The 25,989-nt window shown below is 35.0% G+C and overlaps 1 protein-coding gene across 1 annotated transcript in view; it reads right to left on the reverse strand.

The window, feature by feature from the left end:
- The window catches only part of FRAS1 (Fraser extracellular matrix complex subunit 1), a 483,962-nt gene that overhangs the window by 270,697 nt on the left and 187,276 nt on the right, over positions 1–25,989 (reverse strand). The window contains exon 13 of the mRNA XM_012552056.2: positions 20,346–20,480. Within this exon, the coding sequence (XP_012407510.1) occupies positions 20,346–20,480 (135 nt within the window). The remainder of the gene's footprint in view (positions 1–20,345; positions 20,481–25,989) is intronic.

A 25,989-nucleotide genomic window follows, 5' to 3' on the forward strand; every position in this document is an offset into this window, starting at 1 on the left:
AATAGTTGGGACAGTTAGGTGGCACAGACAATGGAGAGCTAGACTTGGAGTCAGGGAGATCAAAGTTCAAATCTGGTCTCATACACTTCCTGTCTGACCCTGAATGATGATTGAACAACAGTAACAAAAATATCAATGCTTTATCTAAAAGGATCACTATTTGAGGTGGGTTAGAATGGAAAGACTGGCTTTGAAGACAAAGGAAATATGGGCTCAAATCTCAACTCTGTCACCTTCTTGTGTGACCATGAGCAAATCAAGGACAATTTCCTCATCTGTAAAATGAGATTGAGTGAAATATATTCTGAAGTCTCTTCCAACTCTCTAGAGCTAAGATTTGTCATAAAGACCAACTCGCTTCAGTTCTAAAAAGAAATTATATCAATATATATCAATTTTACATATACCTACACACATACACACCCACACCTCTCACACTAAAATCTGCCTTCAAAGGAAAGATAACGGTTTTGTCTTTGTAATCTAAAAGCAGAAACATCAGACCCGGAATTTCTCTTACAAAAGGATAAATGAAACATTTCTCTAGTGAAATTTCTAAAGCTTCTCTCCTAGGCAGCATCTAACTTTCATGACAAATTCTTATGAACCAAGGGAACAACCACTGGTGTACTCTGTCTTATTCTTCTGTTCAAAGTTCTTCCACTCAGATAAGAGACAAAAAAAAGTCCCAGGGACTTGTTTTCTGGTCAATCTGCTTCTTAGAACAGATTTCCCTGCCATTATGACAGCATTAGTTCACTGTCTCAGTAAAAGAATTACTGCTTTCATATTTGATCAGTAATTACTTATTTCAAATTTTTAAATGACCAAAACAGTTTTGTTTATAAAAATGTACCAATGACCCAAATTGCATAAACCTGTTTGTGATCTGCCCCCCCCACAACCTTTCAAGTCTTCTTGCACCATATTCCCCTTATATATACTCTGTGATCCAATGATACTGGCCTCCTGGATCTTCTTCCCATATATTCCATCTCTGAACTGCTGACATTATCTCTGGTGGTCTATCAGGCCTAGAATTTTCTTCATCTTCATCTCTTCCACCTCTTAGCCTCCTTCAAATCTTAGTTTAAAATCCTACCTTCTGAAAGATTCTTTTTCCCAGGCCTCAATTTTAGTGCCTTCCCTCTGAGACTAGATCCAACTCACCCTGCTATCTTATTTCTATATAATCATTTGTATGTTGTCTTCCCCCATTAGACTATAAGTTCCTTGAAAGCAGTGTCTATTTTTGTAGTTGTTTATTTTTAAATTTTCTTTCTATCCTTCACTTTTAGCACAGTCCCTGGCACATGATAATGAGGGAAATGGTTGATTTAGACCTGTATTTTATTCCAAATTTATCTCCAATCAGTATTAATGAACTTAGTGTGATTTCACAGGGGTAATCACTGTTGGCATTTATTAGTATTATATTATCTACTAATATACATTTAATCAGTTAAGTCAATTAACATGAGTGTAGGATTTATGTATATTAATACATATTTTATATATATATTAGAAGAATAATTAAATAAGGTTAGATGGATTTCTTTCTTTCTTATATTATGTCTCAAACTTTAAATTACAATCAATAAGTTCACTAATTTCTTATAAAGCCCATTGGTTGCTACAAAGTTCACTTCCTAACTACAAAAATACTTACTAGAAGACCTCTACTCTTTTGAGTGAAGACTGCATGATTATTCCCAGTTTTGACATGATATGAAAAGTAACCTGACATATTTTTATATCTATAGACCACTCTGTCTTGCCCAATATGAGAAGGAGACCATCTTAAGACCACTACATTGGCGGAGATGATCTTTGCTTTGTCAAAATCAAGATCAATCAAAAAAATTTTTATATCTTACTTTGCCTCTTCTAAGTGTCTGGGAACTATAAAAATAAGGCCATGGGGAAAGGGATCCTCAAATCATGAGAAAGATCTAAGGTCTCATTTATGAAAAAGGATCTGGTTCCTTTAATAAATGATTATTGGCTCAGACTTCTACCTCAGTGATTTTTCTTGCACAATAGACAATTTTGGACTTCAAAGTAGGTGCCTAGCTTATCAATGTGACTCAATGTACAACACAAAAAACCTCTTTCATCTTTATCCTTCACCCATTTTGTTGTACTAGCCTTCTTTATTATTTTCTGCTCACAAATTAAAATGAAAGTACTGTGTAAAAAAATGCCATCCACTAACTTTCCATCATATAGCTATTGTAGAATGAAACTCGACAAGTAGCTCAACTAGGAAATCATTAAGTAACAGATTTCTTGAAAAATGTGAATATTTGTCCCACGAGATGTTTATACATAGTGATATAAAAACAAAGGTTAACAATATTAAAGTGATCTTTAATCTTTTTCCAACCTCTATCAATTATCTACTGATTTCCTAGTTGGTTACCAAATCTTGCAGCTTCTATCTCCACCAGATCTCTTGAATCTTCCCTCTTCTCACACAGCCACCACATTAGGTCAGACATTCAACATCTCTCATCTAGACTACTGTGAGGACCTCAAGTTTCTGCCATTCCACTCCGTCCTACATACTGCTGCCAAAATGATTTTCTGAAATGGACACCTGATCATGATATTCCCCACCCAACAGATTCTACTGGTTCCTTATTCCTTCCTGGAAAATAGATCATTTCTTCTGTGGGGTTTTAAATGCCCTCTCCAACAGGTTACCACCTATTTTCCAACCCTATTATTCATTATTTCTCCTCCTGCACTGTGAAAAGCCAAATAACTTCTCTTTTGTCCATCCCCAGTCTCTGTACTACCCATCCCCTATGCCTGGATAGTGCACTTCTGACATTGTGTCAACTGCTTTAGAGAGCATCTCCACAATGAGGATGTTGGGGAGAATTATAAAAACATAGTATAATAAAGACTTGAATAGTCATTGAAGTATTCAAAGACTTTCTGTAACTGGAAGGCTAATCCTATGGTGAAGAAGAGGCTCTTTGACTAAACGTGGAAGCATTTGAAAAGGACTCTCAGCATCAGACATTTCCTCTTTGTCTTAACAAAAAGAGCCTTGATGACTCTCTCAGCTTCTGGTGACTAGTGACTTGAGTAAAACCTCAGAACTTGTGAGTTTGAGAGGCCTGGAATAGCTTCAGCTTTCTGGCACTCTGGAGTCTGGTTTGCAGCCAGGATAGCATCAGTACTCCATGGAACATGACGTGACCTTCAGAAATGAGCTTTAGAATGTGACCCAGTGGTGGATGAAACAGAGACTCGGGGATACTTTTGGATATGAACATGGTAGAATCCGTGTACAAAAGAACTAAGATCATTATGTCCATAAGGTATCAAAGGAATTAGTTCTTGACATATTTTTGAAATGGAAAGAGAGAGAGAGAGAGAGAGAGAGAGAGAGAGAGAATATGAAAATATGAACATGCATTGAAAAGCCCTGCTAACATAAGTGAGGCTCCCTACAAGCTGAGCTAAATGCCAAAGGCCTGTCTATTATCCATTTCTCAATCATAGCTGAAACATTTTGATATTCATGTTTGTTAAGAACTAGATATGCCTGGGGAAAAAAATTCTCTTTTTTGTGAGGGGATTTCTATACTGATTTATGAATGAATTAATGAATGACTGAGTGTGTGAATGAGTGAGTAAGTGAATGAATTTATTAATCATTTACTAAGTACCAAGAAGCATGCTAAGTGCTACGAGGCTATGGATTCTGTCCTTCTGTCTTTTGGCTCACACAGCAAGGATCTATAAACAGCCCAGACAAATACCTAATCCTGCCAGCCTCCTGCTAAAGCAAAGATGCTGGGCCAAAACTCCTACCACATCCTTTACATTTCTCTTCCTCTCTTTACTCTAAATCCAAATGCCAAATATAGCAGGAAATTGAACAAGATAAATATATCAAAGGGTAATCCAGATGCTCTGCCCCTGGTGTGGAACTCAAGAAGTTAACTTGTCAATGCCCAATAATGGTGGCATTGTGATATATTCTTAGTTTTCTTCACAACCTCTCAGTGAGCACTGTTTAATTTTTAAATTTTTAATCGTCTATCTGTAGTCATTTTATAACATGTAGCCATTCTGAAAGACAGGAAGAAAGATCAAATACAAGGCAAAAGAGAGTGAGATTCCACATTTTGCTGTAAGCTACCTATTATTATTACAAGGAGTACATGGCCCAAGGACAACTACACACCAGTATCCTGTCTCCTCCAAGCCATGGTTGATAACATCAATCAATCAAGAATTGATTACTCAATGTCTCCTATGTGCTTAGCATTATATTTATACTAAAGACTTTGGGGAATCCAAAAGAACTCTAAGGGACCATTTCAGTTCTCACTGAGTTTATAATCTAATTGGAAAGAAAAGACCAAACCCCAAATAGTCAAATTTCAAAAATAGAGCATTAAATGTCAATTGTGTAATGCAGTTAAACTACAAAAGTTCAGAGAAAATTGAAATCAATCAATCAGAAAACATTTATTAAACACTTACTATATTCCCAGGGATTCTATGTAAGAGCTGGGAATAAAAGGATAAAGAAGGAAATAATTCATCATCATAATAAGCATTTGTTCAAATGAGAGGCAGGCAGAAGGGAAAGGGAAGATATTTCAAATAAAGAGACAGGATAAGTGAAGGCATAGAATAGTCATAGACATGGCCTCTTTAGGAGACTGTGAGAAAACTAGATTATTAAAATCCCAACTGGTACCCTAGGGTTTCTGACATTTCCAAATATGCCCTTTTAGAACAAGTTCAGTCATAGAATTAAACACCATACTGCAATTCAATGCAATGTCCCATTAAGACTTCCTTCTGCCATACTCAGTACTCCAGAGTCAACAGCTCCATGTCTTCAGACAGCTGGGCTTCTCCAATCAACAATTAGTTCCAGGGAACAGGTAATGCTAGGATTCCCTTTGCTAAAAGCAAAGTCCCTAAATCTCAATCTCATCAGTAGGACCCTGTTGGACACTTAATATGCTTCCAGATGGTAACCTTTTACTTCTAAACATAAGCACTAGGTTGGGTAAGAAAGCTATAACTCTAAACCCTCCCTTTATAGTAAATTTGACCCACTTGAAAGAATTTTGAATAAATTGTGAATAATAAAATGAAATATATTTCAGTACATTTATCTCATTATGAAGATAAAAAATATAGGCCTGCTTAGCATTTATTTTATGTTTAGTAGTACAGGTTTAGTAGTACAGATAAAAATTTAAAAAGCTTTCCCCCTCATATTAGCTAAGGGCACCCTCCAAGAAAAGTTTTTTTAAAGATATAACTCCATTTTACTTAAGCCTTTATCAATTTATTATAGTCAATCAATAAAAATGTATTCAATTACAATAATATTCAATATCATATTAATCAGTAATGAACATTTTATCAATAAACACATTTAGTACATGCCAGTCACTGTGCTAAGCTTTAGGGATACAATAAAAGGTCTAAAAATAGCCCTTATTTTCAATGAGGTAGATATTTCTCCAATGAGAGAGGCAAACTGCAGTGTCCAACAAGACACAGACAAAAGGAAATAGAGGCTATCTTAGAGGGAAGACACTAAGATTAAAGACTGAGAAAGGCTTTTAGAGACTTTTGGAGACTTTAGCAGGGATTTGAAGGAAGTCAAGGAAGTCAAGGAAGCCAAGAGGTGAAAATGAAGAGGGACAGTATTACACACATGGGGAATGGCCAAGGAAATCACCCCAAAACAGGAAATGGGACATCTGGTGTAGGATACAGCAAAATGAGGGACAATATTACAGACATGGAGAATAGCCAAGGAAATCACCTGAAAACAGGAGATGGGACATCTGGTACAGGATACAGCAAGAAGAGGGACAATATTACAGACATGGGGAGTGGCCAAGGAAATCACCCAAAGATAGGAGATGGGACATCTGGTGCAAGGTACAGCAAAAGTCCAGAGTCACTCACAGAATACATGGGGAAGAAAGGGAGTGTGTGTGTCTGTGTGTGTGTGTGTGTGTGTGTATGTATAAATATATATAAGAGATATCAATGAAGGTGAAATAGACAGACTTTCAGATCAGATTGGATTTGACACTTAAGAAAGAAAAAGGAACTCAAGAATGAATGGATGGCTGGGAGGATGATGGTGACCTGGACAGTAATGGAGAAGTTCAAAAACATTTATTATGTACCTATTAAGTGCCAAGAATAGAACTGCATGCACAGTGAAACAATCACTATTCCCAAATGTTGACTTCCTAAATTAAGATTTCCTAATCTTTTTTGTTTAACAGACGGATACCACCTATTAAATTTTGAGTCATCCCCTTCTCACAATGTTTTTGAATGAATAAAATAAAATACATTGGATTTCAAAGCAAACCACTGAAATAGTTATCAAAATATTATTTTTAATTCACAAGAGTTCAGATTGAAAACCCAGTTCTGAATGCTTTCATGACCCAAAATTTGAGAGCCTTCTGGCATGCATGACCTTGAACTGTTTTTATAAAAAGAGGTCAAAGTCCTATCTAAAGTCACAGAATACAAGGAGGTAGGAATCCAGTGTTCTTGGTCCAGCTTCATGGCTAAATAGCAAGGAACTATGAGCAAAGTTCCTTCTCCCTCACTACAAAATTTATTGTCTAGCACAGGTTCTTAAACATTTTCCACTCACAACCCTTCTTCACCCAAGCTACTTTTACATGACCCCGGCATATAGATATATTTTTAAAAGATATAAATCAAACATTTACTGATAATAAATCATAATTTCATGACCTTCACATTTAGTTACAAGATCCCATATGGGGTGATGACCCAGTTTAAGAAGTTGAGATCTTGAGGATAGGGAAAGAGAGGAACACAGAGATTCCCAGGTAGGAGAAGCTTTAACAGGATGACTTGGCAAGCAACTTCATTTCCTCTTGACAAAAAAAAGAATTGGATGAATGTAAAAAATATTTGTTTGGAAATTCATCCCTACATCAGTTCAATGGATCCCTCCACCAAAGACCTTCCTGTTACAAGGGTTTCCTATTTTGATACACACACACACACACACACACACACACACACACACACACATCCATACACGGGGAGTGGGGGGTGGGGGGAAGGAGGGATCTACTCGGTACCAGTTCTGTGCCTCAAATTCGTTTCACTTCTCCTCACAGGTTGTAGAATGTAGCATTTTCTCAATGTCCTTTAAAAAAACATGTTAATTAAAATAAAAGTAAAAAAAAATTAAATTGTGGACCTTTTGCAGCATAGCACATGAGAGTCAGCTTCTTTTTTCTCTCCTCATGTTTATTTACACCTCCTCTCTTACAAAGAATACTGCATGACACAGCAATGCCTTTTATTCTTCAATTTATTCTCTATATAAAAAGGTACTCATGGCCAGTAATTATGCAAATAAATGCTAGGAATCAGTATCCTTGGCACTGTGTTCATTTTTGTTTTGCTTTGATGGATCAATAAGTGACAAATTATATTGAATGTAAATCAGCCAAGGAATATTTTGGGGAGGGCTGTCTCTGATTTCATCAATATGGGTAACTCCTGATATGAAATTCACTCCATCAATATAAAACAGCAACTCATATACATCTTTTAATCTCAGCAAATTGCCTGGGACAGCAGCAAATCAAGTGTCTCAGTGATACAATATGTGGAAGAGGGCAAGAACTCATATGATCATAAATCTGAAGTTGGATGGGATCTCCCACCATTTCACAGATGAAGAAACAGAGAAGTGAAGAAGTGTGCTCAAGTCATACTGGTAGTATCAGATGTAAGATTTGAACCCACAACATCTGCCCTCAAAGTTAGTGGACTTTCCACAGTGCCATATTCCTAGGACTTCCTGAAAGCTAACCCTCTCTGTACCATACAATGGTCACTTTCCATTAAAAGAACTCCATCCAAGAACATTGTTATTTATCTAATTAAGACAGACTTCTTTCCCTTTTTTAAGTTAAAAATACATTGGCAGATTCCCAGTATCTCATTATGAAAAAATCACAAGGAAGTTCAGATCCTCAAACATTTTTCAGTTAACCTTTTTTCCAGCTAAAAGAGGAAGCCAGAACTATTAAGTTTTTAAAAGGGGATAATCTATGAAAAATTAATATAGGTTTATTCTGAGTTTCTGAAGCTTTCTTTCCCTCCCCTCTTGGTCTTATTTTTTTTAACAGAAAAAAATGCAACCAAGCTGAACTAAAGCAAATTGGTTTAATTCCTTTGAGGAAACAAGAACAAATTTTCCCAACAACTTTCTACTTCAGGCACGCACACGTGAGCTCTTGGATGGAATGTACAAGCAATTAACTACCTCCGTCTGGTATCAAACAAAACACTAGCTTTTTGAGAGTATAATACCATCGGGCAAAAAGCTGGTCATAGATTATAAAAACGTGGCAAAGCAAAATGAACAAGAAGGTGAAGGAAGGTCTGGAAAAATTAATGACCCTTTGAAGGCAAAATTGCTCCCAGGGGTGTTTATAGGATATCTACTTGAAGAGAAGGAAAGAGGCAGCAAAGAGCAATTTAAGTAACTTTTATCAAATTGGAATTTAGGCAGTTTACTAGAATTACCCAAATCTCAGAAAAAATACATGTGTCTACTTAAATGAAACAGGTTTATGACTCATTTTGCTGAGAATATCTACAGGAATGACATTCCAACAAAGGTTCCAAAACTAAATACCCAAGACAAAGTTATATATTTCACAGTACTTAACACAATCCTGAATCCTTACAATTCACTAATAATAAATACCACCATAATTGTCACTTGTCAATATCATTCCCAGAAAGCCATTACACATAAATTAAACATTTATGGTTTCTGAAAGTACAAATATCTGCTAACTGAAGTAGCAGGTTATTCTTTAACATGAGCCTTTTCTATAATCAAAATCGTTAATCAAAAGCATTAATACCCCTTCCTTCCCTCAAGTCACCCACAATATTCTCCCACTGTTCTCCCATGACATTAGATTAAGAGAATGGCAAATATATTCATTATCCCCTTCAACTACACATAACCTCATCCCACATACACAAAAAAAAAATCTGTATAAATCTCATAAAATGAGATTTTCTCACATGAAGGAGAAAAAAGTAGCAATTTGGGGGGGAACAAGAAAAAATGATAACCAGGATTTCATAGAAATTAGAGGCAAATTATTGATGTTATGGTGACAAAGAAGTGTCCTTTCAAGAATCTGTAATGGAGATGTAAGAGAAAGCCATGCAAACTCCCTAGATTCAGGAAAAGCAAATTTCAAAGGGTTCAGAGCAAAGGTAGTTGAACTAAAAGTTTAACCTGGGCAAACTCAGCCCAGGAGGAATGAGAGATGTTCAAGAATAAAATTCTGAAGACACAAAGGGAAAAAATTCCAATATGAAATTTAAAATGGAGGCCTATGTGGATACACAGGGAACTCACCAACCAACCTAGATTTTAAAAAAGGAAATTGTATAGAAGATTCAAGAAACAGAAGATGCAAGAAACAGAATGCAAAAGTTCACAATGAGCTAAGGCTAGTAAAATGTTTTGTTTTATTTTATTTTATATTAGTTCTACTGAGGAAAAAAAAAACCTTCAAGCAAAGATAGCTTTTGCTTTAAATGGATGGGACTATGATAACTTACAAAAGAGAAAAGCAGAGGCACTTGACTTTTATGTTGTTTGTTTTCTCTGCCACAAAATTCCTTTACACTGGAAAGAACAAAATCAAAATTATAACAGTGAGTTGAAACCAAAACTAAATCAAGAAAACCTTCTCATTGCATTTATATAATGCCTACTATGTGCTATCATTACTTGGTTTTACGAATGTTACCTCATTTGATGCACAGATCAGTCTTGGAAGATAGGTACTATTTAAAATAACTACTCTGAATTTACAGATGAGGAATCTAAGGCAGATGGAGATTTAAGTGACCAACTATCTGAGAATGGATTTGAATTCACATTTTTCTGACTTAGTACTCTATACCCTGTGCCACACAGCTTTCCAAATAAATAAGAAAGAATAAGAAAGTACAGAACTGATCTTGATGAATTCAAGTTACTTGTCCTGAAAGGACTCAAAGATGTCTCTATTAAACCAGTTGCCAATGAGATTTGAAAGATCAAAATAGATGAAGTACAAGACTAGAAAAAAGCAAATGTTTCAATTTTCAAAAATGAGAAGATAAGAGTTTATGATTCCTGAGGAAATTCTAGAACATGAATCAGGTGAAATAAGTATATCTAGAAAAAGAATTTATTATTATATCAAAAGCCAGCAATGCTTAGTTGGCAACAGATCATGCTAAACTAACCTGTACAGAGATATGATTACCTAAATCTTAGTAAAGTCTTTAAAAAAGAATCTCATACTATTCTTATGCCTTGTCTTTGAGAATATCCTCAATTTCTTCACAAGCTTGGGATACATAGCCCCTTAAGTCATCAAAATGTTTAAGGCCAGTTGATAACTCTCAACCTGAGACAATTTTACCATGATGTGGCTGTTGGACATTCTATAGCTTCTGGGAGCTGCAAGTGAAAGACAAACACCAAAGGTAATTGAGCAGCCCAAAAAAGGGCTCAGCAAGCCCTACTCCAACCAAGAAGTAAAGACTTCTCTGGGCAGAATAGGCTGATGAGAATAATTGGTTCCAACAGTCATGACAGTGACTAAAGTAAGCACTATGGAATTTAGAGCTTGGTCAGTTATGGAAGACTTAGTGCTAAGTCCAGGTCATTTACTGTATGATGGAGCAGTTTTGGTTTTTTGAGCTTCCACTCCACTTCAATGACTCTGGAAGAGACTATGCATCTCAGCTTCCCTTAAATTCAATTCACATGCAAATCAAAATATGATCCACAATGTCACTGGATCTCTTTGAAAAAGAAGTACAAGCAATATTTCTGAGTCTGATTCTTTTTGTACAGCAAAATAACGTTTTGGTCATGTATACTTATTGTGTATCTAATTTATATTTTAATATATTTAACATCTACTGGTCATCCTGCCATCTAGGGGGGGGGGGGGGTAAGAGGTGAAAAATTGGAACAAGAGGTTTGGCAATTGTTAATGCTGTAAAGTTACCCATGTATATATCCTGTAAATAAAAGGCTATTAAATAAAAATAAAAAAATAAAAAAAAATAAAAAAAGAAACTGGAAACTGAATCCATCAGTTGGAGAATGGAAACTGAGTCCATCAGTTGGAGAATGGCTGAATAAATTGTGGTATATGAATATTATGGAATATTATTGTTCTGTAAGAAATGACCTACAGGATGATTTCAGAAAGGCCTGCAGAGACTTACATGAACTGATGCTGAGTGAAATGAGCAGGACCAGGAGATCATTATATACTTCAACAACAATACTGTATGATGACCAGTTCTGATGGACCAGGCCATCCTTAGCAACGAGATCAACCAAATCATTTCCAATGGAGCAGTAATGAACTGAACCAGCTACGCCCAGAGAAAGAACCCTGGGTGATGACTAAAAACCATTACATTGAATTCCCAATCCCTATATTTATGCACACCTGCATTTTTTATTTCCTTCACAAGCTAATTGTACAATATTTCAGAGTCTGATTCTTTTTGTACAGCAAAATAACGGTTTAGTCATGTATACTTATTGTGTATCTAATTTATATTTTAATGTATTTAACAATCTACTGGTCATCCTGCCATCTGGGGGAGGGGGTGGGGGGGTAAGAGGTGAAAAATTGGAACAAGAGGTTTGGCAATTGTTAACGCTGTAAAAGTTACCCATGCATATAACCTGTAAATAAAAGGCTATTTTAAAAAAAAAAAAAGAAAGAAACTGGTCAATTCCATTTATTTTGGATGAAAAGACCAGAACTACACAAAAAAAATGACCTTCAAATAAAAGACTCAAGAGAAAAATAAAAAGATAAAATGAAAAAAAACTCTTGAAAACTGTGTTTCTGTTATGGGTATACATTGAGAGTACATGTATAATTTAATTTTACTGTTATAATATTAAAAAGAAACTAGAGATGAAAATGGGATTGTAACAGAATAAAAGAAGAAAGTGAAGGTAAAATGAGGAAAATTACATCTCAGGAAGATACAAAGAAAACATTATAATTGAGGGAAAGAAGGAAGGGTGGCAAATTCTGTGTGAATCTTACTCTCATCAGATTTGGCCCAAAGAAAGAATATTAGATATGTTTGGTTTCACTGAGAAACATCTCTCATCTTATAGAAAGGTGGGAGGAGAAAGGGGAAAAGGGAAGGAATAGTCTAAATAGAAGGGAAAAGAGAAATAGTAGGGAAAAGGTATAAGAAAGGGGAAAGGTCTCTAAAGGGGGAGTACTACTTGAGGCAAGTAATGCTCATAAGTAAAATGCTGGGGAGGAATGAAAGGGGAAAAGGAAAGTATAATTTGGGGTTAATAAAATGGCAAGAAATACAGAATTAGTAGTTTTAACTATACATGTGAATGGGGTGAACTTTCCCATAAAATGTAAGAGGATAGCAGATTGGATTAAAAGTCAGAATCCTACAATATGTTGTTTCAAAGAAACATATTTAAAGCAGAATGATATATACATAGTAAAGGTAAAAGCCTGGAGCAGAATCTATTATGCTTCAAGTAAAAAAAAAAAAAAATAGCAAGGGTAGCTATCCTGATCTCAGACCAAGCAAAAGCAAAAATTAATCTAATTAAAAGAGATAAGGAAGTACACTATATTTTGCTAAAGGGTACCATAGATAATGAAGCAATATCAATATTAAATATATATGTACCAAGTGACGTAACATATAAATTCCTAAAGGAGAAGTTAAAGAGAGTTGCAAGAAGAAATAGAAAGCAAAACTTTAATGGTGGGAGATCTCAGCCTTATACTCTCAGAATTAGATAAATCATACCACAAAATAAATAAGAAAGAAGTTAAGGAGGTAAATAGAATACTAGAAAAACTAGATATGATAGATCTTTGGAGAAAATTGAATAGAAACAGAAAGGAGTACACTTTCTTCTTAGCATATCATGAAACCTATACAAAAATTGACCATATATTAGGACATAAAGACTTCAAAATCAAATATAGAAAGGCAAAAATAGTAAATGCATTTTTTTCACATCATGATACAATAAAAATTACATTCAATAAAGAGCCAAGGAAAAATAGACTAAAAAGAAATTGGAAACTAAATTATCTCATCCTAAAGAATGAATGGGTGAAACAGTAAATAATAGTCAAAATCAATAATTTCATCCAAGAGAATGACAATAATGAGACAGCATACCAAAATTTGTGTGATGCAGCTAAAGCAGTAAGAAGGGAAAATTTTATATCTCTAGAGGCCTACTTGCATAAAATAGAGAAAGAGAAGGTCAGTGAATTGGGCTTGTAAACTAAAAAAACCTAGAAAAAGAACAAATTAAAAACCCCCAGTTAAACATTAAACCTGAAATTCTAAAAATAAAAGGAGAAATTAATAAAATTGAAAGTAAAAAAAAAAACTATTGAATTAATAAATAAAACTAAGTTTTGGTTTTTTGAAAAGACCAACAAAATAAATAAACCCTTAGTAAATTTGATTTAAAAAAGGAAAGAGGAAAATCAAATTGTTAGTCTTAAAAATGAAAAGGGAGAACTCGCCACTAATGACAAGGAAATTAGAGCAATAATTGGGAGTTACTTTGCCCAACTTTATGCCAATAAATTCGATGACTTAAATGAAATGGAAGAATACCTTTAAAAATATAGCTTGTCCAGATTAACAGAGGAAAAAGTAAATTTGTTAAACAGTCCCATTTTTTTAATTATAGCTTTTTATTGACAGAACATATGCATGGGTAATTTTTACAACATTGTCCCTTGCACTCACTTCTGTTCCAACTTTTCCCTTTCATCCCTCCACCCCCTCCTCTAGATGGCAGGCAGTCTTATACATGTTAAAGTATATCCTAGATACAATATATGTGTTCAGATCCATATAGTTCTCTTGTTGCACAAGAAAAATTGGATTCAGAAGGTAAAAATAACCTGGGTAGAAAAACAAAAATATAAGAAGATCACATTCATTTCTGTGTTCCTTTTCTGGGTGTAGCTGATTCTATTCATCAATTGGAACTGAATTAGATCTTCTCTTTGTCAAAGATATCCACTTTCATTAGAATACATCCCCATACAATACTGTTGTTGAAGTGTATAATGATCTCCTGATTCTACTCATTTCACTCGGCATCAGTTCATGTAAGTCTCTCCAAGCCTCTCTGTATTCATCCTGCTGGTCATTTCTTACAGAACAATAATATTCTATAACATTCATATACCACAATTTACCCAATCATTCTCCAATTGATGGGCATCCCATTAATTTTCCAGTTTCTAGTCACTACAAAAAGGGCTGCCACAAACATTTTAGCACACATAGGTCCCTTTCCCTTCTTTAGTATCTCTTTGGGGTGTAAGCCCAGTAGTAACACTGCTAGATCAAAGGGTATGCATAGTTTGATAATTTTTTGAGCATTATTCCAAACTGCTCTCCAGAATGCCTGGATCCATTCACAACTCCACCAGCAATGCATCAGTGTTCCAGTTTTCCTGCATCCCCTCCAATATTTGTCTTTATCTTTTCCTGTCATCTTAGCCAATCTGACAGGTGTGTAATGGTATCTCAGAGTTGTCTTAATTTGCATTTCTCTGATCAGTAGTGATTTGGAACACCCTTACATATGAGTAGAAATAGTTTCAATTTCATCATCTGAAAATTGCCTGTTCATATCCTGTTACCATTTATCAATTGGAAAATGGCTTGATTTCTTATAAATTAGAGTCAATTCTCTATATATTTTGGAAATGAGGCCTTTATCAGAACCTTTAACTGTTAAAAAAAAAAAAGTCTCATTTTAGAAAAAGAAATAGAACAAGCTATTAATCATTTTCCTAAGAAAAAATCCCCAGGGCCAGATGGATTAATATGTAAATTCTACCAAACATTTAAAGAACAATTAACTCCAATGCTATATAAACTATTTGAAAAAATAGGGAATGAAGGACTCCTACCAAATTCCTTTTATGACACAGACATGGTACTGATACTAAAACAGGTAGGTTGAAAACAGAGAAAGAAAATTATAGACCAATCTCCCTAATGAATATTGATGCAAAAATCATAAAATATTAGCAAAAAGATTACAGCAAATCATATCCAGGATAATACACCATGACCAAGTAAGATTTATACCAGGAATGCAGCACTGATTCAATATTAGGAAAACTATTAGCATAATTGACTATATAAATAACCAAATTAACAAAAACCACATGATCATCTCAATAGATACAGAAAAAGCATTTGATAAAATCCAGCATCCATTCCTATTAAAAACACTATAGCATATGTTAAGAGACAGGTCAATTCTTGGAGAGCCTCCACAGCTGTGGATCATACCATCTGAAGGAGTTCCAGGGCAACCTTTGCTGACATAGGTGTTACAAAGTGGGAATGATATAAATTGGAGGCAAAAAAGGAGAAAGGTCAAACAACACAAGGGTCTCTCAGTCAGAAAAGTCAGAGAACAGCAACTGCCTCTCAGTCTCCTTGTATCATCTTCTCACAAGAGGAGATCCATTCTGGGTTGGATCTCCAGCAGCCACTGTCAGGTGGCTCCCTTGTATTCCTATAGCTCTCCCATGTTTTCTAACAAGAGTATAGGAATACAAGGACTTTTCCTTAAAATAGTCAGTAGCATCTATTTAAAACCATCAGCAAGCATCATATTCAATGGGGATAAACAAGAATCATTCTCAATACAATCACGGGTGAAACAAGTTGCCCACCATCACCATTGCTATTCATTATTGTATTAGAAATGCTAGCCTTGGCAATAAGAGAAGAAAAAGAGATTAAAGGAATTAGAGTAGGTAACGAGGAAACCAAATTATCATTCTTTGCAGATGATATGATGGTATACTTAGAGAACCCCTGAGAATCAACTAAAAAGCTATTAGAAATAATCCATAACGGAATATTACTGTTCTATAAGAAATAACCAACAGGATGATTTCAGAAAGGCCTGGAGAGACTTACACGAACTGATGCTGAGTGAAATGAGTAGGACCAGGAGATCATTATATACTTCAACAACAATACTATATGATGACCAGTTCTGATGGACCTGGCCATCCTCAGCAACGAGATCAACCAAATCATTTCCAATGGAGCAGTAATGAACTGAACCAGCTATGCCCAGAAAAAGAACTCTGGGAGATGACTAAAAACCATTACATTGAATTCCCAATCCCTATATTTATGCCCACCTGCATTTTTGATTTCCTTCACAAGCTAACTGTACAATATTTCAGAGTCTGATTCTTTTTGTACAGCAAAATAACGTTTTGGTCATGTATACTTATTGTGTATCTAATTTATATTTTAATATATTTAACATCTACTGGTCATCCTGCCATCTGGGGGAAGGGGTGGGGGGGTAAGAGGTGAAAAATTGGAACAAGAGGTTTGGGAATTGTTAACGCTGTAAAGTTACCCATGCATATAACCTGTAAATAAAAGGCTATTTAAAAAAAAGAAATAATCCATAACTTTAGCAAAGTTGCAGAATACAAAATAAATCCACACAAATCCTTAGCATTCTTATACATCACTAACAAAATCCAACAGCAAGAGATATAAAGAGAAATTCCATTTAAAAATAACTGTTGATAATAAAAAAAATATTAGGGAATTTATCTGCCAAGGGAAAGTCAGGAACTATATAAGCAAAACTACAAAACACTTTCCATACAAATAAAGTCAGATCCAACCAATTGAAAAAAATATCAAGTGCTTGTGGATAGGTCAAGCAAATATAATAAAGATGACAATACTCCCTAAACTGATCTATTTATTTAGTGTTGTACCAATCAAGCTCTCAAGAAACTATTTTACTGAACTAGAAAAAATAACAACAAAATTCATCTGGAAGAACAAAAGGTCAAGAATTTCAAAGGAATCAGTGAAGCAAAAAGCAAATGAAGGTGGCCTAGCTCTACCAGATCTAAAACTAGATTATAAAGGGAAGTGGTCATCAAAACCATTTGGTACTGGCTAAGAAATAGAGAAGTTGATCAGTGAAATAGGTTAGATTCACAGAACAAAATAGCTAATGACGATAACAATCTAGTATTTGACAAACCCAAAGGCCCCACCTTTTGGGATAAGAATTCATTATTTGACAAAAACTGCTGGGGAAACTGGAAACTAGTATGGCAGAAAGTAGGCATAGACCTACACCTAATACCATATACCAAGATCAGGTCAAAATGGGTTCCTGATCTAGACATAAAGAATGATACTATAAACAAATTAGAAGAATATAGGATAGTTGACCTCTCAGATTTGTGGAGGAGGAAGGAATTTGTGACCAAAGAAAAACTAATCATTATTGGTCATAAAATAGATAATTTTGATTATATCAAGTTCAAAAGTTTTTATACAAACAAAACTAATGCAGACAAGAGTGGTTTGCCATTTCCTTCTCCGGCTCATTTTACAGATGAGGAAACTGAGGCAATTTGGGTTAAATGATTTGCTTAGGGTCACATAACTAAAAAGTGTCTGAGACCAAATTTGAACTCAGGAATATGAGTCTTCTTGACTCCAGCCCAGTACCTTAGCAACTGTACCATACAGCTGCTTAGAATCATGCTGCCTCTCATCAACTGAACAGCTACTACATGGAAGCAGGATTACATTTATTCTATTTGGCTCTTAAGGGCAGAACTAGAAATAAATGGAAAGGCTTTCAAGGCTCAGCTAAAGTCCCACCTTCTCAAAGCAGTCAACTGGTAAAAACTTTTTACAACCAAGAGTTCAAATACTCATTTCTAAAAGATATAGAGAATTGACTCAAACTTATAAGAATATAAGGCATTCTTCAATTGATAAATGGGCAAAGGATATGAATAGACAATTTTCAGATGGAGAAATTAAAACCATTTCTAGTCATATGAAAAAATTCTAGTCATATGAAAAAATAAATCACTACTGATCAGAGAAATACACATTAAGACAGCTCTGAGATACCACTACATAACTCTCAAATTAACTAAGATGACAGGAAAAGAAATGATGAGTGTTGGAAGGAATGTGGGAAACCTGGGACGCTAATACATTGTTGTAGAATTGTCAAATGATCCAACCATTGTGGAGAACAATTTGGAATTATGCCCAAAGGGCTATTAAACTGTACATACCCTTTGATCTAGCAGTGTTTCTACTGGGCCTATATCCCGAGGAGATCATTAAAAAATAGAAAAGGATCCACATGTGCAAAAACATTTATAGCAGCCCTTTTGGTAGTAGCAAGAAACTGGAAACTGAGTGGATGCCCATCGGTTGGAGAATGGCTGAATAAGTTATGGTATATAAATTTTATGGAATATTATTGTTCTTTAAGAAATTATGAGCAGGATGATTTTGGAGAGGCCTGGAGAGACTTATATGAACTGATGCTAAGCGAAGTGATTAGAATCAGGAGGTCATTATACACGGCAACAACAAGATTATATGATGATCAATTCTGACAGACATGGCTATTTTCAACAATAAGATGATTGAGGCCAGTTCCAATGAACTTGTGATGAAGAGAGCCATCTGTACCCAGAGAGAGAACTGTGGGAACTAAGTGTGGATTACAACATAGCATTTTCATACTTTTTGTTGTTGTTTGCTTGCATTTTATTTTCTTTCTCATTTTTTTCCTTTTTAATCTGATTTTTCTTGTGCAGCAAGATAATTATATAAATATATACTCATATATTGGGTTAATATATATTTTTATCATATTTAACATATATTGGATTATTTGCTATCTAGGAAAGGGGGAAGAACTAGAATACGAGATTTTGTAAGGGTCAATGTGGAAAAGTTATCTATGCATATATTTTGAAAATAAAAGGCTTTAATAAAAAAAAGAGTGAACAATATATGGATGTTTTGAATATAAAAAGCTTTAAAAATAAAGTCACACCTATTAGAAGCCTTTCTCAATCCTCCTTAATCTTAACGCCTTCCTTCTGAGACTACCCCCTATTTATCCTCCCTACACCTCACATTTTGTTTACCCATTAGACTGAACATCTTAAGACAAGGGACTGTTTATTTTTATTTTTTGCCTTTCTTCCTATCTCCAATGCTTAGCATAGTGACTGGCACATAGCAGGTGCTTTATAAATGATAGTAACTTGGCCCTTCCCAGTCTTTTCCAAGAATATCCTGACCTAATTCTCATTCAGTGGGTTGAGGTCACTTGAGCTAGTACTTATAACTAAGGCTTGTTGATATTTGAAAGGCAATGACGTGAACTAGGAGGGAAGATCATTGCAGGCAGAAAACTTGGATTTAGAAGGTCTGATTTTGAGTCCCAGTTTCACCGTGGATTATTTCTATAACCATAGACAAGTCAATAAATGAATTAGACTTCAGTTTTCTCATCTGCAGAATAGAGATGATATTCCTAAAATGTGAAGAAACCTTAGGGATCAGAACATCAAAATCACTCATTGAATGTGAGTCCCAGGAAATCTCAGTGACTTGACACACATGAACTGAAGCACCAATCCAAGAACAAGATCCAGTGTCATGGCATCTGCAGAGAGGGCTTCCCTCCCAGCTCAGCAGGACCTGTCAGTGCTTGCTCAGCTGGCAAAGCTTGTCAGGAACCTAGTTTCCTGTCACAGCACAATATGGCACAAGGGACAGGGGCAAAGGAAAAATAATTCCCATGTGGACAACAGTCTGCAGAATACAAAGCACTTCCCTCACACTGAGTTAAGGAAGAGATATGTCCTGTTGTGGGTGGTGATTATTAGTATTCATTTTGTCTGTTTCCCTGGACTGTTCTTTTTCAATCCTTATTTTTTATTTTGCCATATATTTTAGTAAAATATATTTAGTAAAAATGATTTTTGCTCCCAATATTCTATTGTTATTTAAACACAATGTATCACATTCCTCAGGAATGTGCCAAACAACCAAATGATAGACTTGAACCAAAAGTATGCTTAATTAAATAGTATTCATATGCCTGGAGGCATATACAGAATGACTTATACAAATATTAAAGGTGCATTTCATTGCGTTATTATTTTTTAGTCTATAAAACAGTAAAAAGCCTACCTTGGCCATACCTTTCCCCAAAAATTTCTACTCTTTCATCTTTTGGAATTCCCTTTGCATCTTTTCTTATTAATCTCAAAAAAAACTAGAAGGAGCTGATATTAAACCACATTAGCAAGACTGGTGTTTGTTATTATATACAAACCTTCTTCCCTGCCAGTTATTACCTAAACAGTAGTGATGATCCTGGTAGAATCCTTCCCCGCAGGCAATCACACACTGCCTTTCTTTCATCAGTAAGGACGGCTGGCATGAGGTGCATTCAAACTCATTGGTGCACGTGGCACACTCCTGCCGACAGGCTGTTCAGTCCATGATAACAAAGGAAAAAAAAAGGAAAAACATCCAGTTAGCTCAAAGATTTCATCCCACTGACTATCCATGTATACCTCTAGATTGTGTCGTATTCCATGTAGACATCCACTAAACATAGCCCTATCCAACACAGGAACTATCTGCTCAACCTCCATCTATATCCACCTCCACACCTTCAGTTCCACATTTTGTTCTTGCTCCAGAAACAATAATCAAATCAATAATATTATTATAACTGAAAAGAAAATGACAATTTATCATTTTATGGATCTAATCACTATCCCTGTCACTAACCAGACCAAAACTATTCTTCCTGGCCATTATTGCAAAATGTATTACATTCTCCTATTAGAATGTAAGTATCCTTGGGAACTGAGTCTGGATCACAACATAACATTTTCACTCTTTTTATTATTGTTTGCTTGTATTGTGTTTTCTTTCTCATTTTTTTCCTTTTTAATCTGATGTTTCTTGTGCAGCAATATAATTGTATAAATATGTACACATATATTGAATTTAACATATATTTATTATTATTATCATAGCTTTTTATTTACAAAACACATGCATGGGTAATTTTTCAACATTGACCCTTGCAAAACCTTCTGTTCCAAATTTTCCTCTCCCTCCCTCATCCCCTTCCCTAGATGACAGGTAGTCCAATCCATATTAAATATGTAACATATTTTAACATGTTTAACATATTTTGGATTACTTGCAATTTAGGGGAGAAAGTGAGGGGAAGGGGGAAAATTTGAGGCACAAAGTTCTGCAAAAGTCAATATTGAAAAATTATCCATGCATATGTTTTGAAAATAAAAAGCTTTAATAAAAAAATGTAAGCATCTTGAAAGCCGGAGCTGAATTTCTCTTGTACATTTCTGGTCTAGTTACTGCTATGCAATGGGAACTTAATAAATGCTTGTTAATTCACTGATTGGTTATGTCACTTTCTGATTATTTGTGGTCACAGAAAAACGAGAAATTAGAAATACTTTTTAAAAAATGACTTTATCTTAGCAAACAATATCAGATTTTGTTCTACTAAACTTCCATGCAACAGAAGAAACAAATTTGAATTTTTCCTCTTAGTCCTTTTTTCCATCATTTCCTAGCAGGGATGCTTCAGAAAGAAAGGGAAAAGAACTAATAGTGGTGTTCAAAAATTTTAAAAATGAAGAAAAGAAGGAACAAATATTTCTTAAGCATCTACTACATGCCAGGCATCATGCCAAACGCTTTCTTTTCTTATTGCTAAACCTAATATTCCTAGTATAATATTGAATAGTAATGGTGATAATGGGCATCCTTGTTTCACCTTTGATCTTACTGGGAATACTTCTAGTTTATCCATTTGGTCAATGGGGTATTATCCTGATGATAACTTTCTATAGTCTCTCGGCTATTATTTATTTAAAATTCTTACATCAACCAGAGAGGACTGTGGGAACTGAGTATGGATCAAAACAGTATTTTCATTCTATTTGTTGTTGTTTACTTGCATTTTGTTTTCTTTCCTATTTTTTTCCTTTTTGATTTTATTTTTCTTGTGCAGCATGATATTTGTGGAAAAAATGCACATGTTTAACATATATTGGATTACATGTTGTCTAGGGGAGAAGATGGGGGAAGGGAGGGGAAAAAATTGGAACACAAGGTTTTGCAAGGGTGAATGTTAAAAATTATCCATGCACATATTTTGAAAATAAAAAGATTAAATTTTTTAAAAGATTTTTCCATCAATATTCATTAGGGAAATTGGTCTATAATCTTCTTTCTCTGTTTTGGCCCTTCCTAGTTTAGATATCAAGATTTTTCCATCAACATTCATTAGGGAAATTGGTCTATAATCTTCTTTCTCTGTTTTGGCCCTTCCTGGTTTAGATATAAGAACCATATCTGAATCATAAAAGTAATTTGGTAGCACTCCTTTTCTCCCTGTTTTTCCAAATAGTTTATACAGTAGCCAAATGCTTTCTTATTTGATCACCCCAGCCATCCTGGGAAGAATGATATTAACCCCGTTTTCAGATGAAATAACTGCCTCAGTACTCCAGGCCCAACATTCAAACTCTTCTGAAGGAGAATAGAAGAATCTGGAAAATATACAAACTGGAAACAATGGGGCAGGGACAAGGACTGAGAATCAATCACCAATTTAGGTATTCACTTTATTTATGCAGATAATAATTCATTATTGCCTTCTCTTCCCATGTGATTCTCATTCTTTTCTTCCCATAGATGTTTTAAAGAAAAAGCACCCATTTAGCCAATGCACTTGTTTTTATATCTTGCTAGTAATTTCTACTGTATCATGACTGTTTGTTGTCCACTGATCTTGATACATGAACAACCGACCTTAATTCATTGCTATCCATTACCTCAATTATTTTCCTTACTGCGAGTAATCGGGAGTCTGTGATATGTTGCCAGCTACTCACACTTTCCACACATCTCTTCACTGCCCTTTAGAGAATTCATAACTTTGATTCCTCAGAATCCACTATGTTCCAAAATTCATACATATATGGCATCACACCAAGAGAATGTTCTCTAAAAAATGGTGAGCTTTTGTGCCAAAGAACAGTTTTGGAACATGGAAAAGCCAGACAAAATTCCCTAAGCATGCCAATTTAATTTCACTTATTCTTTTCTGGGTCCAATTCACTGCCTTTGAGTTTGTCCTAGATAGAGAAATAGATGAATAAATGGAAGGAAGGATGGATGAATAAATAATTCTGTCTATGATATAGACAGACAGACAGATAAGAAGGAAAATTCAGAAGGAAAATTGCTCATCCACTTTTCTGGACAATGGGCAATATTTACCCTTTTCTTTCTTCCTGTATTGATTACTATGTAGGTCATTCTCTTTTGTAAGCATAGATCATGCTGAGGAAGTCACATAATGCTCTGAGCTAGCTCCATACAAACAGAAAAATGCTATCTGCAAATGAGAAAACATTTGGAAGAATCTCTCTTCTATTTGAACTCTGCAGGCAACTTATTCTGTATCCACTTTCCACATACATCCATCTCTGTTTTATGCCTCATTTGATGTTAATAGTCAGAGGGTCATTGAACAAAGTTGTCTCTGTGGTTATATCTACAAAGCAATCTTGCCTGATGTTAACATACTCAAGAAAGACTCTTTGTTAGAAAATGTTAAATCTCCATTTTGCTATGTCAAAATTAAGGGGAGAAGGGGCTTGTGATAAGAAACCAAAAATAAGCACAATGATTCTATATGCTCTATTACTTCTACTCAGGATTGTGACTATAAAGATGAGGTCCACTGTAGAGAATTGTGAAAATCTATCTGTTCCCTTCATATAGAGTAATTAAAGATAAATGACTTATGATTATTATAAAGATTTTTATAAGAAAATGAACAGATGAACCTGCAGTTATTTAAGGCTTTTCAAATACCTTTTTAAAAATTAGTATGTTTATGATTCATTTTCTGTTTTTTCCCTCTTTCTAAGACATCCTATGAAATGATCTGTCAATACCTTTTGTATGAATATCTTTAGTGTGTGTTTGTTACAGTCCATTGGCTCCTACCATCTTTGTTGACTTACCTAGAGATACTTGATCAAATTCATACATGTCACAACTAGCAGGCCTGGCATTTGATTCCAGATGTTCTTACTCCAAATATAGCAATCTTGTTGCTTCATGATGCTATTAATTACCGCTATTTGCTAAGACCAGTTTCACCTGAAGAGATGATGTATAGTTCTCTCCATGGTTAATGTCATTCTACTCTGTTCTCGAAATAAAATTCTAATATATAGAGCTGAAGGTTCTGAATAGTATACAAATATTGAGCTTTTTTTATTTCTTAAACTTAACTATGTTTTCCAAAGGACTTTTTGCCATCCTTTCTTGCTTTCACATTTACAATGAATTTTCTCACTACTTAACCCAATATATGTTGGCTTAGAGAATCTTGTCAAATTCTTCAGAGTTTTTCTGTACTTCTTCATACTACATTAGTGCATAAGCTGCAATTATCTTTCCAGGGATCTTCTTGCTTTTGCTTCATTAACCATCTTCATTGCCTTATTAGCACTTTAAGAAGAGATGACCATCTGTCATATGAATGATTTCTTACTGTCTTTGGTGCATGATGAAGTCAACTTTGCCACATCGTTTGTTGTTGTTGTTTTGAAAACCTGCAAGCTATCATTCTATTTAGTTTTGGGTGTTTTGCATTTTTTGTTCTGGAGAGAGTGTAAATATTAATATGCTCCATTTCTTCTAAGAATACATTTTATTATATGACTGCAATTGGGTCAGTTCATATGAAGTGGATTATACATAAGGCAAGTCAAGATATCTGGCAAGCTCCTGACCTGCTTCCAACTTATGAGCTGTGGGACATTTTGACAAGTTATTTAAATCTCTCAAGTTCAATTTCATCAACTATAACTGGCCTAGAAAATCTCTAAGGTCCCTTCCAACTCTAAAAATTAAGTTGGAAAACCTATAAGAGTAATGTTTTAATGTAGAAGATCCAATGCCCTGAATGTAATTTATCTGTTCTTTGTTGCTGTTGTCATTGTTCAGTCATTTTAATCATGTCCATCTCTTCTTAATTCCATTTGAGATTTTCTTGGCAAAAAAATTGCAGTGGTTTGCCATTTTCTGCTCCAATTCATTTTACAGAAGAGGAAACTAAGGCAAATAGGGTTAAGTGACTTGCCCAGAATCATACAGCTAGTAAGTATCTAAAGCCAAATTTGAACTCATTTCAGACTTGGCACTTTATCCACTGGGCCAAGTAGCTGCCAATACACAATCGCAATCTTCATATTATTGTCTGATAGGGATAGGGATGGGAACTTAGGATTTATTTATAATGCAAAGAAGTCCTAGATGAGGAAATTCACTCTTCCAATGCAGATCAGCACTTTCTCTGCTTCCTGTGGCCTTAGGTAGTGGCTGAAAGCACTGGGGGGGGATAAATGATGTGGTCACAAAGCTAGTATGTAACATACATGGAACTCATATCTCCCCAGCTCACAGGTAAATTCTATCCACTAGGACATACTGCTTCATCATTAAAAGTGATAATCAATTAGATGATTAGACTAATATTCTTGGTCTTTGTCAAATCGTCAGAAGGAAAGGCATGATTGGGATAGACGTGGTCAGTTTATCACTTTCTTATATTCAACAAGAGTAGGGGGGCTGTGAGAGGGATAACGCTAAAATCTCCCCCAATCCCAATGGGTGAACATGTGTCATGACCCACTACATTAAGGTGAGTTCCAATCAGGCTGCACTTAGTCCCCTGTGAGCTCACCATCTACTCTGCTACAGTAGGTGAAGCATTCTTCCAAATCGGCTTCTAAACAATGGAATTACAATCAAATCAATTTGGCCACTACAACTGAAAGGGTACATCAATCGACTCATCATCTCTGTGATTGTCTGAAACAAAACACCACTCCTCATGTAAAATGAGGAAAATTAATATTACTATTATAT

The sequence above is a fragment of the Sarcophilus harrisii genome, chromosome 6, assembly GCF_902635505.1.
Source record: "Sarcophilus harrisii chromosome 6, mSarHar1.11, whole genome shotgun sequence".
Classification (NCBI taxonomy): domain Eukaryota; kingdom Metazoa; phylum Chordata; class Mammalia; order Dasyuromorphia; family Dasyuridae; genus Sarcophilus; species Sarcophilus harrisii.